This window comes from Lissotriton helveticus, chromosome 8, assembly GCF_964261635.1.
Source record: "Lissotriton helveticus chromosome 8, aLisHel1.1, whole genome shotgun sequence".
Taxonomy (NCBI): Eukaryota; Metazoa; Chordata; class Amphibia; order Caudata; family Salamandridae; genus Lissotriton; species Lissotriton helveticus.
Genome location: NC_136069.1, coordinates 1396691956 through 1396707560, shown reverse-complemented (window position 1 = coordinate 1396707560; position 15605 = coordinate 1396691956). Strand labels below are relative to the sequence as shown.

Here is a 15605-nt window from a genome sequence, read left to right as displayed (position 1 = left end):
GATTTTACTTTATTTTACAATCACAGATAAAATTAGCACATAAACTACAATTAAAACATTCTACATAAAAGCGGAATGGTTCAATTCGGCATAGTTGTGTAGCAAAAAATGTATCTCAGCCCTGGTGATTAGTGTGAGGTGACTTTATGCCTGATCGGTCAAACACTCTCTAAAATGTGGTGATCGAAAACACGATAATGGGCCTGGTGTCAGTTCTACAGATTCTTAGGGCGACCCTATACTGATGGACTCCTAGCGAACGTAGAAGGGAACAATCCAGCATTACACTACTTCAAATAAAAGGGGCAGAAGAACAACAGATGTTCGTCAGTTTCCTCACATCCATTGTATGCTAGGCAGAGGGTAATTCCCCCAAACCGCAATTCGATTTAGAGGTAAATGAAGCGAGGGGGAGAGGGCCAAATCTAAACCTTATATAAAGTGCCTTTGTGGGGGTATGGTCAATCTGGTAAATATTCCTCATGTGAGTGTTTAAATCACTTATGTAGATGAGTGTGCCAGCGGGTATCTAGAGTCTGGGCGGTAAGCATATGCACGAGGGCACAGGTAAATAAACTAAGTTGGAAGATATACAGGATATCTAAGAAGTTACCCAGAATGGGATCCACTTTAGGAGAAAAGTAGAGATGGGAGGGGAAAATAGAGTCATAGAGCAAAATTAGCTACACATAGAAACATATTCGATAACGTGACGATGTCGCTGTAGTAGCATTTCATGATAAGCATTTCTTAATATCAGATTACCAACTAGGGGGCATATTATCAAGGACGGCGTTAAACATTATCGCCGGTTTAGCGGCAGAAAACTGCAGCTAAAGCGGCGTTAATGGGCTTGATAATACGCCCTTGAGAATTCCAATAGAAGTCCATGTTCTGGTGTTAACATGGGCTTCTATTGGAATTCTCCAGGGCATATTATCAAGCCCATTATTGTTGCTTTAGGGTCGGTTTTCTGCCACTAAACCAGCGATAATTTTAACGTCGTCCTTGATATTATGCCCCTACATTTCATATTCATAAAGTGCGCTTGATAAGATTCCACTGAACAGTTGTGAGGATAGTGATGAAGCACATTGGTCTACCATTCTATTTCTTCTCCTCCACATTTGCTTGTTTCCTACCTGTTCACTTGTATCGATTTCATGTGGAGATTAATTAGACATTCATACAAATCAAAAAGATATGTTGAATTTGTATTGCTTACATGATCAGTAGAATCTATAATCAGTGTTCTTTATGGCTTTCATTTAGGTCAATGATACAGAAGTCAATGTCTGAAAATGGAGCTTTTGGTAAGTACCTCTGGAAAGCATTAACAGGAGTAAATATAGTTTTTATGGTCGTATTATTTGTATAATTCGTATTTTAATTGTATGTATATGGCATTTTTATGGCTATATTTGCCAAATAAAAATATATATTACAACAACAACACAGTAAATATTACATTTAGTTATTTTGTGAAGCGTTTTCTAATGCTGAAAGCCACCAGTTGGAAGAAAATCATTACCTGGAACGAAGTACAGGACTCTTGTGGCTTCAGTTGTTGATGATGGTCATGCAGTGGTAACACCATCCAACAGCTGCGGGCAAATAATTATTTCAAAGTGTGGTGCAGTGCTTGTTGTGTTGTAGTCGTTGGGTAACTACGAGAACAAGTAGATTAAAATAAAATAAAATTACAGATGTTATAGAAAAAACAAGCAAACATATTACCTCCACAGTATGTTTGTTGGTTTTGGAAAAAAGGAAAGGTGGAAAAGTGCATCTTGTTGAAAGGATTTTCTTTAAATTGTTCTTTATTTATATTTTATATTTTCAACGTTACAAGTATTCGGTTTTGGCTTCTGGACATTTGTTACATTGATTGATTCAGGCATAATCTGTGAGTCCATATCTGTTCTCAACTAAGGATTTTATGATGCTTATTAATAATCTATTACTTTGGGCCCACTCACAGACTGAAGCAATGAGCATAACTGAAAATAACTTTTTAAGACAACTCCTGGCTCTTCCTAACAACACCCCTCTAATCCCTTTACGGATGGACCTAGGTATTCTCCCCATTGTCGAAGTGATTACCTCTTGTCCACTACTTTACTTGCGACGGCTATGGAGCACTCCCGAGCTGGCCAACTATAGAGAGGAATTAAAATCAGTAATGTTCACTTTAGTGGAGGGGAAAATCCCTTGGTTATCCTTTATTCGGAACACCTTCCATCAAATCGGACGGAGCGAAATGTGATCTTCACCTGAGGAGTCTTGTCCTGCCATCTCCAAACAGTCGCCAAACTCTGCTATCAAAGAATTCCATCTTATGTCCATCTATAGGGTGACACAGTCATCAAGTTTAACTTCTAGGTTCCTGGATGCAAAGTCACTCTATAAAATGGAGCCGGCCTTAGACCTTATTCAACCATCCCTAGCAAAGAAATGTATCCTCCAACTTTGACACGGGACGCTCCCGCTGTATGCATTTTCTAATAACTGGTATGGAGCTAAAAAATTATTATGTCCCGGGTGCAATGAGTCCGAAGAAACAGAGGCCCACGTGATCTTCTTTTGCCCTGCCTACAAGGCTGCAAGATCAAAGTGGGTTCTCCAACTCTGCAGGAACTTTGGAATCAGGAACTTTAGAGATGTTCTTAGGCTATTCAAGTATGATACACACCCAGTTTTTGTTGCTGCTATAACAAAGTTTCTTTTGGCAATGTGGTGTAAGCGCAGATGTTTAGTGAAAAGCTAAGGCTGTGTAAGGTAATGACTCTCCCTATTTTAATGTTCCCCCTCCAGATCTCAATTGTTATTAATTGACGCCTGTCTTTTAAGTATGTTTTTTGATCATGTTTTTTGGCTTTCCTATTTATACTTTTAAATGAAATGGCCCACATGATGTATTCCCCCCTTAAGATGCAATTTGTTCCCTTAAACTACTCCCTGTCTCCTAGCCCACTATACCATAAGTTTTTTAAGAAACATTTACTACCACTCTGTTTTTAACTCAAACAGTGAATTTTATTGTGTGTTGCTACTTATGAAATTGTGCTTTTATAGCAGCAATTGCCGAAATAAAGTTTACATTGATTGATTGAATAATCTAATATAATAGCAATTTAATTCTGCAATTATGACATTACACATGAACAACAGAGTTATAAAAGTGTTCCTCTTCATGGTTTAACACAAAAGCAAGGTTGTTACACGTTACATATACTTTTTTCCTTATGATTTGGTATTAACACCCCCCTGCAGCTCAACTTTCTTATTTAATGCCCACCCACAATTTGGTCTGGACCAGCCACAAATTGATTGCTTGGCAAGGTTTTCAGAGGGAGAACTCAGCCAATGAAGTTCTCGTCTTCACCATCATTCACAGCCGATACTACCATTTATACCCAAACCCATCAAACACTCTTTCAATGCAGTCGCATGTCAGACTTGGGCTCCACCTCCAACAGAAATGTGTCCCAGACCATACCTACTTGTACCCTCCCTTTCGACATTTGCAGGTGTGTGAGAGTTACAACCTCGCCTGCGGCCCAACTCCTCAGGTCCTCAAGCCCTACTTCCAGTTTTGGGCTATTAGGATACTTCCAAGTCATTATTATACGGTGTTTGATCAGAACCCAAGCCAAGTCTATGCATTTGGCTGTGTATACTTTTTGGTCCAATCCATAAGGTCTAGCAAGCATAATCATTTCCATCTTACCTCAGTCACCACCTCTAGAGCTTTTACGTAGAACTGTGTTATAACTGGACATTGCCAAACCATGTGATATAGGTCTGCATCAGTACATTAACCATGGGGACAGCGTGTGCTAGCTCCCTCAAAATGTGTGCAACGCATTTAGGAGTGAGGAATGTCGGATGAAAGTAGTTGTAATAAATGTATTTCAGTCTGGGATTCTGTGACACCCTGTGTACAAACTCCAAGATAAGAGTCCAATTCTTGTTTGCTATGTGCTGTCCCAAGTCTTTCACCCACTTGCCTCTTATAGCCACTGCTTTCCCCCTCGGCCATGAAAAGCTGCAATGTGGTCGATACAATGCCACAACATCTATCTACAGTTTCAGTTCTGTTTTTCAAGTCTAGAATAGCTTGTAGAATTTCGTCAAACTTTAAAGAGCCCATTTGCACCATAGAGTATGCCAAGTTGGATGATTGGTTCCTAATTTATAGGGATCCCTCGGACAGCAGAGGTTTGACACTCTTGGGTTTCACTAATGTGTACATTTGATACTAACCTCACAGCAACTGTTGTTCAGTAGTTACTGTCACTACACTGGTACAATGTCAAGCTTAGGGCTCTGGTCTCCCCCTCCTGGTTCAGCTATCCATCAGATATTTTACCCCTGAGTGCTCTTCCTGGGCATCTTCCAACACCCAGTGCACACTACAGGATAAGGTCCTGCCCGGGTACCAGCTCCCACTCCAACAACAGGGCCAGGCACCCCAGTACAAATGTCAGACCCAGAGGTCACTGCAGTCATCTTCTTCCTAAGAGAAGAATCCTCCATACCCAGCTGGAGTGTCCCACACAGCGTTCCAGAATGCTTGATTCCAGTCCAGAGAGGTCATGGCCTGGCAGTTCGGGCTGGACTGTTCCCATGAGGAGCAGGGTCAAGACTGATTTGCATATGGCTGGGTCCAAACTGGAATGGCATGGCAAGCAAAAAAACAATGGATTTAGACCAAGATCTCTATACTGAGGGTGAATGTTTGACATTGTTCAGCATTCCGTCCATCAATTGTTCTTTTTACATTTGTCTCAAGACAGGGCTCGTGCAAACCAAAGGAGATCAAGACACGTTGCGGGGGCCAGCCTCCACCTCACCGGGGATAACGATGCTGGTTAATGGACCACATAACTTTCAGGCACAGAGCACCACTCAGAATTCTGAGAAAGTGCGACCTACCTTGATGCCATCTTGGAGATGTCCCCGATCTTATTGGAAGGATACTCCATATTTTGTCAAACACTATATCTCACTCTTATGACTGAGCCCTACCTCTCAGGCCTAAGCCCCATCTACCTGTCTGGAATTCAGCCTTACATTGTTTGCATTCACCTTTATACAGCGCACCTGAATATAGTTCATGGCCCAAAAGGGCACCTGGAGGGAGTTGAGGAAGTGTAAGATATTATGAGTTGAGAGTTTATACTCAATGCTGGCCTTTTCACATGGTTCAGTGTATGTGGGTTATTTATTTATTTGACTTTTTTACAGTTTTTAAAGCACGAACAAAAGCCAATAGCTATTTTAGCCAAAGACACCATGTGCATACAGGGCAGCGAGCAGGAATTCTCTCTTTACCAAGGTCTGGAATTTGTAGACTTATAGATATTAGAAGTTGGAAACTAGAACTAAAACTGGCTGTCATTGTAATATTGTATGTCCGTAGGGGACAAATAGGTAATTGTTCATGCAAATCCATTCAATCTGCACCTTGATTATCTCAATCCATGCTCAATTTGTTATTTTTGCTGTTGCTCTAGTCTCAGGTGTTCTGGTAATATGTGCTACAACTCAACCCTGAGGTTAAAGATATTTCAGCCACCTATTACGAAGGGAACATAGGTCAGTGGGAAAGGGTGCCCATTTATCATAGACTTTATAAAAGAAGTGATCTGACTTAACTAATTAATTATTTTAGATAGGTGGACTCACTGTTGTAATGTATAAAAGTATGATATAAAACAATTAAATTCAATACATCTTTTCTACAGCAATCACGGGAACTCGTTACGAGTATCAGGAACTTTGGCGTCCTTTAGTCGTGAAATTTCCTTCGACCGTGCCACCATATTTTTCAGGGAGCAATAATTCAGGTGAATTTACATCCATAAAGGAGATAGTGAACAGTGAATGCTGCTCTCCACCTTTCCCAAATAAGGAGTAAGAGAAAGGAGCTATTCTAGAAAATCACATCCTCTCTTGGCCATATGTGCAGGGCTGTTGTGCTGCCACAAATGATGATATGATATCACCCAAAAGGGATTGACTTGCATCAGAGTACCTCAGTCATATTTTTAAGCAGCAGCAGCTAGCTAGGGAGTCTCCATGTGCCAATATCTATTAAGCAGCTCCTAAGGGCAATTAACTTTCTAGAGTATACATCAAGGACCACTGAAAACTGTGTATCATAAGCATAGTTTTGATATATTTCTCCCCAAATTTGAATAATGTACAAGCAAGGGAAACTAAAGTATGTACTGGTACAGGTAGTAGATGCTTACGATGCATGAGGAGAGTTTATAGACTTAGTGATGAAGTTTGATAAAAGTCTTTCAGAGTAAAAGAAGGCAGAACTGAAAATATTGGAATTACATCTAACATATGAAGAAAACACAAACTCAGAACTTTCTAAACCTATGCAATTAGGTGTGTTAAATGACCTATTTCAAAAGATACATGTACTGGGGTGGCCTGGTTATTTTGTTAAAGTGTGTTGTCATTAGAATCTGCTCCTAATATATCTAAGGAATGTTTCCACTTCGTAACAGTTACCAGATCCTCAGGCCCAAAATTCTAGTATCATTCAATAAAATCAAATCTAAGAGGATAGCGCCTGCATTTTTACAGATAAAAGCCCCCTGATTGGGGGAACTATCGTGAAGGATGCCATTGCCAAACCAGATATACTTCTTAATCTGCCTCAGCCCCACAATTCCTTCCCTAGTATGACAACTTTGTTCTTATAGCCAAAGAAGGAGTAGCAGACATAATAAATATTGTCCATCTACTGACATATGTTGAGTCAACATGATGAAATGTGTCTTCAAGGACAACCTACATTTTATTCTCAACTTCATCAATAGTTCACTTTCTCAGGCTATCTTTCCTAATCTCTGCAAAGCCGCTGTTAGCAATCTGCTAACAATTTTCATTCTATTTTCTTGCCTCCTTATTTTGTTAAGGTTCTGGAGAAGTACACAAGTGAAAGAAGAATGCTGATTTTGTTGGACCTGTGGGCTTTGTTTGATTCCATTGATCACAAAACTCTGCTTAGAACCTTAAAAGGAGCGGGCTTCAGAGGCTCAGCCTTTGAAAGACTCAAAGTCTTTCTCCCAGATGATTGTGCTACCTCCATTCTAATCAAAAACTCTACCATGCTGCATTTCACAAGGGTCTAACATGCCCTTCCATTTTTGGGTTGAGCCTATGCCGCATGCATGCACTGTCTGGAAGACTTGTTGTATTGAATAAAGGACTTTGCTCCCTCCTGCTGCTTACCATTGGTTCAGTACAGTGTCTTTGCTTCCTTTAAGTGGTTCACAGAGCGATTCCTCGCTTTTGTTTTTTGCAGAGAAGCACAGCCCAACTCCTGTTTCCATCCTCTTGCATCCTTCATCTGTTGTTGTGAAACACTCTTTTTGTAATTGTTGCATTGTGACATGCCATGCTTTATCTTTAAGTATGGCTGCTGTACCTTTCTTTTGTTCTGTACGGTGCGGCTCACCCACCTCTATTTTTAGGTCGAGCGTAGCGATAGCGTAGCGATGGACCTGTTGCCGGTGTGTTTGGGGGAATGTGAGACAGCTTTGGCGCACGAGCCTCGCTGTCTCAGATTTCCCATCGAGGGCGCGCACGCGCCGTGCACATCCCTGGGCCCTGCCTCGCCATGCAGTCGCGCGCGCACACAGCCACAGCCACACTCACACACACACGCACGCACGCAGGCAGGCACGCACGCACACACACACACACACACACGCAGGCAGGCACGCACGCACACACACACACACACACACACACACACACACACACTGCATACACACACGCTCCCCCCCCCTTACCTCACCGGGCTCTTTTCTTGCTGGAATCCCTGTTTTCTTGTGGGTTCTGATGGGCAGGGGCGACGCGGCCAGGGGCTCCAGTACTGCTACGGCAGTCCCTGCGGTGCACGAGCTGGTCAAGACGGCGGCTGCGCAGGATTCGGCTGGATGACGTCAGCTTCCTTCAGCCCATCCTCCTTATTCATTGGCAACTTCAAAGAGTCGGAAGTCAAGTCTTGTACTCCAAAGGCGCAGAAACCACACAACGATGACAAAAGCAGCTGGAGGCTTTTTTTCGAGTATATCTGTCTTAGGCCGCCGCGGAGCAATAATTCGCGTTTGATCAGAATGGAAAACGATGACGCAGCCCTGGCCGGCTCGCTAAAAGCTGTAATTGACATATTTCGGTGTATTTTTGTTGGTTTCCGAAATTACTGCGTGTGCGCGAGATGAATGAATGTGCCTGTCTGTGCAAGTACTTTACTACAGACTGCGGTTCTTTGATGTTTGTGTAGCCCACGTGCCATCGTAGGCTTCAGGGCGGGTCTCGAACTCGTTCAGAGCGACTAATGATTCAGGAATACATTTTTTTTTTAATTCGGTGGATTTTTAAGCATATGTTATTTATTTTATTTTAACTTCTTTTCATTATTTTAGTAGAGGGAATGTTCCTTTTTACTATTAATACAGCTTTACTGCTGTTATGCGGTCCGGTCTAAGGATTTTGCAATGGGATTCACGGTTAACAGTTCAGACTTTGTCATTGTCTTGCTATTACCATAACAGGTATTTTTGAACCAGACTAAAACGTATTTATGAAATCAAGCATTTCGGTCTGAAGGACTGTAGACTATTACCTGGTGGTACAACATGTTATTGGTGCTAGACGACTGTGTACATTTCTGCCCATCCCTCTTCTAAATCAATGCTTTTAAAGCATGCCCTTTTAAACTGGTCGGTGGTATCTTTAAATATTCAGCTATTTTTTTTTAGGTCTTATTTATTTCTGTCTCTACAGTGCATTTTTTTGTTGTCAAGGATGTTGGAGAGTGAAATGGTTAATAATATACACCAGAAATCAGATTACGATTCAATGCATTTGTGTCAGTCAATTAAAACCATTACAAAAGGATAACAAGCATTTCCAATGCAATAGGTCTCGCATTTACGCGAGTTTGAGGTATTTACATTGGAAATAACAATGCAGTTTATTTTCGTTTTCGTTTTAAAAACATAAATAAAAGGCATTGTCATTTACAATGCCAATAGCTTAAACTTGTGTAAATGCGAGACCTATTGCATTGCAAATGCTTGTTAGTAATTGTGACCATACTTTAACCAATGCCTGCTACTAGAAGGCAAAGTCAGTGCATGGTGCAGCTTGCGGGTGCCTTATTTGCATTTCATTCTTTCTTCCGCTTCGCATTATGAGCCCTTCCCACAACCTGGGAGCACAAACTAACACAGCATATCAGAAGCCAACGCTTCCTCCTGGTTGGAGGCTGAGCGAAGCCTCTGCCAGTTGTTCCCATTGCCTCCCCTCATTTTCTCCATGGTTCTTTCACTCCCCACAGGCCCTGTCCGTGTTGCTTTCATATTCACCTCCCCACCCAATCCCATGTTGCTGCAAAGCAGCCGACACGTAAGCGCTTTCAGGTAAGTGAAACTGGATTGTATTAGACAATGCTTTTTTTACCAGTTGCCATTTTCAGGAAGTGACAAGCTGGATTTATTTACTATACATCACCCATTCGCCTACAAGCGACATTGACAAAACCAAAGGATTTCAGAGCTACGGAAAATATACACAGAGTACCTACCAAGCACCATTTTAATCTGTTTACATGTATTTTTTTCTGTCGGTTTTTCACACAACCCCTTTCTTCTCCAATTACATTTTGAGAGAGCTGCAGCCTGTCAATCTTCATTTCCTACATTGTCCAGTGTGTATATATGTGTATGTTTTGTGGTGGTAGCTATGAATAATTAGAGGTGGTCTGTGGCAGCTGTGCTCTGCCATATATATTGGTTTCGTTAAGGGGAATTCCTGCCCTGGTTGCCACTGGCACTGTTTATTTGTAATTGTGCTATATTTTGTTATTCAACATAGGCAATAAAAAATACCATCAGTAGTACGTGTGGAGTTGCTACTTACTCCCAATGTCCAGCAGCCGATTCATTGTGGCCTTTGATAGGATCAGATCGACTGCATAGAGTGAATTCAGGTGTTTGCATAGAAGTCACTAAACTTTAAATTATATCCTCCCTTCCCATATATGCACATATAATTAATTTAAGACTGTAAAAGTGGGTGCTTTTGTGATTATTGTGACTAAGTTTCACACCCTCGTGTTTGAGTGGAAGTGGAGTTGCTATGTTTCCATCACCTGACTACAAAATATTTTCTTGTTTACATGGAGCTTCATACCACAGATCTGCCCTTTCTAAGCGCTGTAAACAAGGGGTGTATCATTACACAGTTTTTGGGCTGCACAAGTGCAGAAGCTATTTTGCACTCCTTTTGGCGTTCTGAACACATACTTAAATTTAAAATATTTATGTGTTTCGCTGATAGCAGAGCTTAGAAATCCAGACAAATAACTGCCTCTATGTGTTGCCGGACTCTTGTGTCAGAAAAATATGCATTAACTCAAAGTGTCATTATCATCTTTTAGTCATTCTGATTTAATTTGGTCAGTGTAAAAATGCTTTGATTGCTTTCAGCCCACTATAAATAAGTCATGATTCAAATCATAAAGGCTTAAACACAGCATTTTTAAATAGATCAAATGACAGAACAAATAAATGATTTTGGACGGAACTTGTTGACTATGTTTGAGGAATACTTTCAAGAATTAGTTTGTTTCTGTGAAGTACATGATTTCTTGTTGCACAATTTTATTCTCCCATTATTTCCCAGTATTGTGCTTTTCCTATCCTGATATATACTGCCAGTCTCCAACTTTAAAGTGCCATGTGCACAAATATACCCCTTTATGTTTTTCTCCTATAGACATGCAGTCTCATTACCTCATCGAGGGCCGCTAAAAAGCATAGTACTCTTAAATGAAGAATTGTTTAATGCTGTGTCAGACTGATGATTATATGAATGTTAGGTTATTTGGAGGAGGTGATGGAGTTCAAGGGGAGGAAAATCAGGGGCATCGTTTGCGTAGCTGTCAAGGGCCTCAACTTCCGGGTTGGTTTCACCAAGGTTTGTCTGGTCTGATACTAAGACCTGGGGCCAAAGAACAACTCTTGTTGGGTGTCTGTGAGGATATAGATCAAATGTGGATGGAGGAATTCCCACCTGTTTTTAGTGATAATTTGGGCAATATTCGAGGTTTTAAACACCAAATCAAAATAAAGGATGGTGCTGGCCCTATTAAACATAAACTCAAGGGATTGCCATTCAGTGTGAGAGAAGATCTGGAAAAAGAACTTAAGAGTCTGTGTGGCAAAGGTATAATTGAGTTAATTCAATCTACATTATTGCTATCTCCCTTGATGGTTGCTCGCAAGAGGTGTGGTCAACTTTGTGTATTTGTGGACCTCAGGTCATTGAACAAAGACATTTGGGTTGACTCTCGCCCTTTTGCTTAAGATCAATGACTTATTTGCAAGCATAAGGGGAGCAAATCTGTTTTCAAAACTCAATTTGGCCAGTGCATATCACCAGGTGGATCTTCATCCTGATTCAGGGCACTTGACTGCGTACTTATTATTGGGACTTTTTAATAATGTTGCATGTTTGGCCTGTGCAGCATCTGTGTTCCAGAGAGTAATGTACAATCTTCCCAAGGGGGTGGAAGGGGTGTTAGTGTTTCAGGATGATGTCTTAATTTTTGCTGAAGATGCCAAATCTCATGATCAAATTTGGCAGGTCATGCCAAGCTCGTGGAGAGAGTAGACGATGTATAGTCCTCCCTGACTTCTATGTGACCATCCTTGGTGGCCTTACAAGATCAACTAAAGCTCCTGCAGATTAAAGTGGGTGGCCTGAAGCTGAGAGTGGAGGATATGGAGGGGTGCTCAAGACGCAATAACATCCACTTCCTGGGCCTCCCCGAGAGGGTGGTGGCCCCAACAAGGAATTCTTTCTAGAAGGCTTGGTGTCACAAATGGTTCTGGCCAACCGTATCCCTAAGTTTTGCTTTTGGAAAATAGCACACCATATTCCTGGCCATCCCCCTGATGTGGGGGACCTTCCATGCCCAGTGATAACGCATCTGCTCAATTACAGGGACAGAGACTTACACTTGCAGCTGTTCCGAGTGGAGGGCCCCTAGACTCATAATGAGAACATCATCATGACGTATCTCAACTACAAAGCAGGGATCTAAAAGCATCACAATACATGTGGAGCAGTAAAAGTGCAACTGTGGAACTCAGGACTCACGTACGACCTGCTCTTCCCTGCGATGTTCAGGGTGGTAGATGCCAACACAACTCACTTCTTTTCATCCCCAGATGAGGCCAGGACGTGGCTGCACACGAAGTCAGGAGCGGAAGGTGAAGACCTGCGAGGATGGTCCAATGGGAGACCCAAACGCCGCCCCCTCCTGCGCAAACCAAGAGCACATCCATCTGACTAACAAGTTGCAAAAGAACGAGCGCAGGTAGTGGCAGAGGTCTTGCTTCATGGTGCTAATTGATTTCAAGCACTGGCACCCGACCCCAACTAGGGATCCATGCTGGGTGCTCCCGGTCCGATAACCTCAGATGGGGGCTCTACCATTGATTCGGTAAGGTCATCTTGAAGAGAGATTCTGGAATAGTGACTTTTGCGGTGCTGGTTAGTAAAATGATTTGAGCTTGTGCTGGGGGTGCTGGATGGTAGGGCCATCATTTGGGGGCAACCTAGAGGTCATGTTTGAATGTCAGAAAACTCTGGGGCGTGTATGCTCCGTATGGGGGCCTGGGATGTTCAGGACCACATTAGACCTTACTCCATACGCCCCTTGGCCCAACCCTCAAGGACTTCTGCAAGGACTGTTCCGCATTAAAGTCACATTTTAGTTACTAGATACTCTCTCTGGGAAATTCAATCAATCAATCAATCATCGCATTTATATAGCGCACTACTCACCCAGAGGGTCTCAAGGTGCTGGGGGAGGGGGGTCCGCTACTGCTCGAACAGCCAGGTCTTGAGTTGCTTCCTGAAGGCGAGGTGGTCCTGGGTCAGGCGGAGGTGGGTGGGGAGGGAGTTCCATGTCTTGGCGGCGAGGTAGGAGAAGGACCGTCCCCCTGTGGTGGCTCTTCGGATGCGGGGGACGGCGGCGAGGGCGTGGCCGGTCGATCGAAGCTGGCGTTTGGGAGCGTAGAAGTTGAGGCGGCTGTTGAGGTATCCTGGGCCTTGGTTGTGTGATGCCAGTTTGCGCCGAAGCCAGAGGAGTGGGTGTTAATGTTATGCTTTGTTTGTTGATATTTGCTAGGCATTCACTATTGATCCTTTCACTATACACACCCAACATGCTCCTGGGCGAATTCCTGTGCACACTGTCTCCAGCTCTACTTACAGAGCCACAGGTTTCTAATCTCTAAGGAGGGACCTACAGTTGTGTACATTGCACTGCTATGGATGGACTGGTTCCCCCAAACCCGGGATGCAGGGCCTTGAGGCAACCAAATACTTCAGGCAATGGACATCCATGACACATCTTCATGATATCTGGTGAATGGGCCACTCAGGAGATGCAAAATACATCTATTATGCTCCAGGGCACCAGATATACACTATGCTGGATTATATTTTTTACCATGTAGAGTTCTAGCCCCCTGTGCAGAGCTCGGAGTAGTTAGGCTGGACAACATCAGATCATAGCCTCCTTAAGGTGACCTTTCACTGGGGGAGGACAGGGTGTCGATACTGACCTGGCATTTGCTGATGGAGGCCCTCCTTTATGCGCTATACAGGGACACCATCAGTGCCCACCTGTTCCATTACTTTGAGGAGAATGAAGGCTCATCCGAGTCCAAGGGCGTAGGGTGGGATGCCATGAAGGTGGCTATGAGAGGATATTGTATTAGGACTTCATGAGGGGAACGGGCAACCCTCATTCAAAGTGTGCTGGCATTAGAGGGCACACCTGTGCACACTGAATTAGAGGCAGTAACAGTGGTTGAGGCTTGTGCACGGCTACGTGATCCTGGCTTGGTAACACACAGATGAGGGTAAACAAGGCTGCATGTTGGCATGGCTCCTGCACTCTGCAGTCCCAAGGACTATTATTGGGGGGATTCACAGTCCCACTGGCAATGTTGTGAACTCCGAGGCACCTATATGTGAAGTCTTCCTCCAGTACTACAAGACTTACTATTCTCCCCGGACTGCCTCTGGAACTATGGCACTGGGGGTGCCCTCCCCCACCTTTACCCCCTGCAGTTCCAGAAACTTGATCAACCCCTACAACTCGAGAAATTACAGGGAGCAATATGCTTGATGGCCCGCAATAAAGACCCGGGAACGAATGGGTTCCCAGTGGAATATTATGCAATGTTTAGGGCTACCCTTACACACAAGTTGCTTGTAATGTAACAAGAGGCACACCAGCAGGGTCGGCTGCCTTACTCTCTATGTGAGGTCCTTATAGTGCTTTTACCCATATCTGGCAGAAAACCCTTGCAGTAAGCTGCTATCGCCTTTCAATATTGACTATAAAATCTTGAACAAAGTACTGGTGAACCGATTGCTCCTGATGCCCAAGGCGCTGGTCCACCCCAACCAAAGCGGTTTCATCCTCCATAACACGTGTAAGCTGTGCCACATTATGGGTGCAGTCGAAGGGTCTGTGGAACTTCTAGTGGTAGTCTCCTCAGACTTCAAAAAAGCTTTGACACCTTTGGGTGGTCATATTTGTTGCTAGTCCTGGAGGCCCTAGGGATGGGTCCTGAGTTTCTGAGATGGGTTGTTACTTTACACGGCATCACAGTCCAGACTGGGGTTGAGACATCACATATCTCATCAGTTCAACATTGGTAGGGGTACACATCAGGGTTGCACCCTACCCCCTGTAATCTTCACACTGGCTGCCCTGCTGCAGGCAAGAGGCCATGACTGGGGTGTGGCAGTGGGGCCCCACTGGCACACCATTTCACTGTATGCGGACGGTGTCCTGGTCTACCTAAGTAACCCTGGACAGAAGCTACCAGCTCTTTTTGCTGTTTTATATCTTTTCGGAGACATGGCGGGTCTAAATTGGGGGAAGTCCTGCTGTATCTTACCCCTGAGGAAGGTGAAACACACAGACGAGCCGGAATTTGACCATCTACCATGGTATTTCAAGATGTTTCGTTATCTCGGGGTGAACATATACCGCACTGACAGGGACCTCATTGATGGGAACCATGGCAGAACTCTGACGTCACTGAGGCAGCCCTTGGCTTTTAGACGCACCTACCACAATCACCCATGAGCCGGGCATCCATAGCAAAAATGTTAATACTCCTGCGGTTCCTCTATTTCTTCGTGATGGTACCTTTGATGCCCACCAGGGCCTTTTTTGGGGACTTATGGAGATTAGTCTCTGACCTAATATGGGGCGGATAGCTGATCTATACAAACACTCCAGCGATCATTAATGGAAGGTGGTCTGGGAGCACCCGCCCTCGAGTTCTATTTCACAGCTGCGCAGCTACAAAGGTATATGCACTGGCTAGTGGGGGACACAATGAGTGAGGGTAGATTGGTCAGAGAGGAACTTGGTGGTTTAGGAATACTGTAGTGGCTGTTATCACCTGGTGGCCCACCCTGAGAAATGAGTAGATTGACAAGCATCCCGAAACACTGTTGGGCCAGATGCATTC

General features: G+C 43.5%; 1 protein-coding gene across 1 annotated transcript in view; it reads left to right on the top strand.

Annotated features, from left to right (window-relative positions):
• LOC144773901 (uncharacterized) overlaps window positions 1-15605 on the top strand; it is a 146167-nt gene that overhangs the window by 17068 nt on the left and 113494 nt on the right. Inside the window, exon 3 of the mRNA XM_078658969.1 lies at window positions 1273-1313. Coding sequence (XP_078515095.1) covers window positions 1273-1313 — 41 coding nt within the window. The remainder of the gene's footprint in view (window positions 1-1272; window positions 1314-15605) is intronic.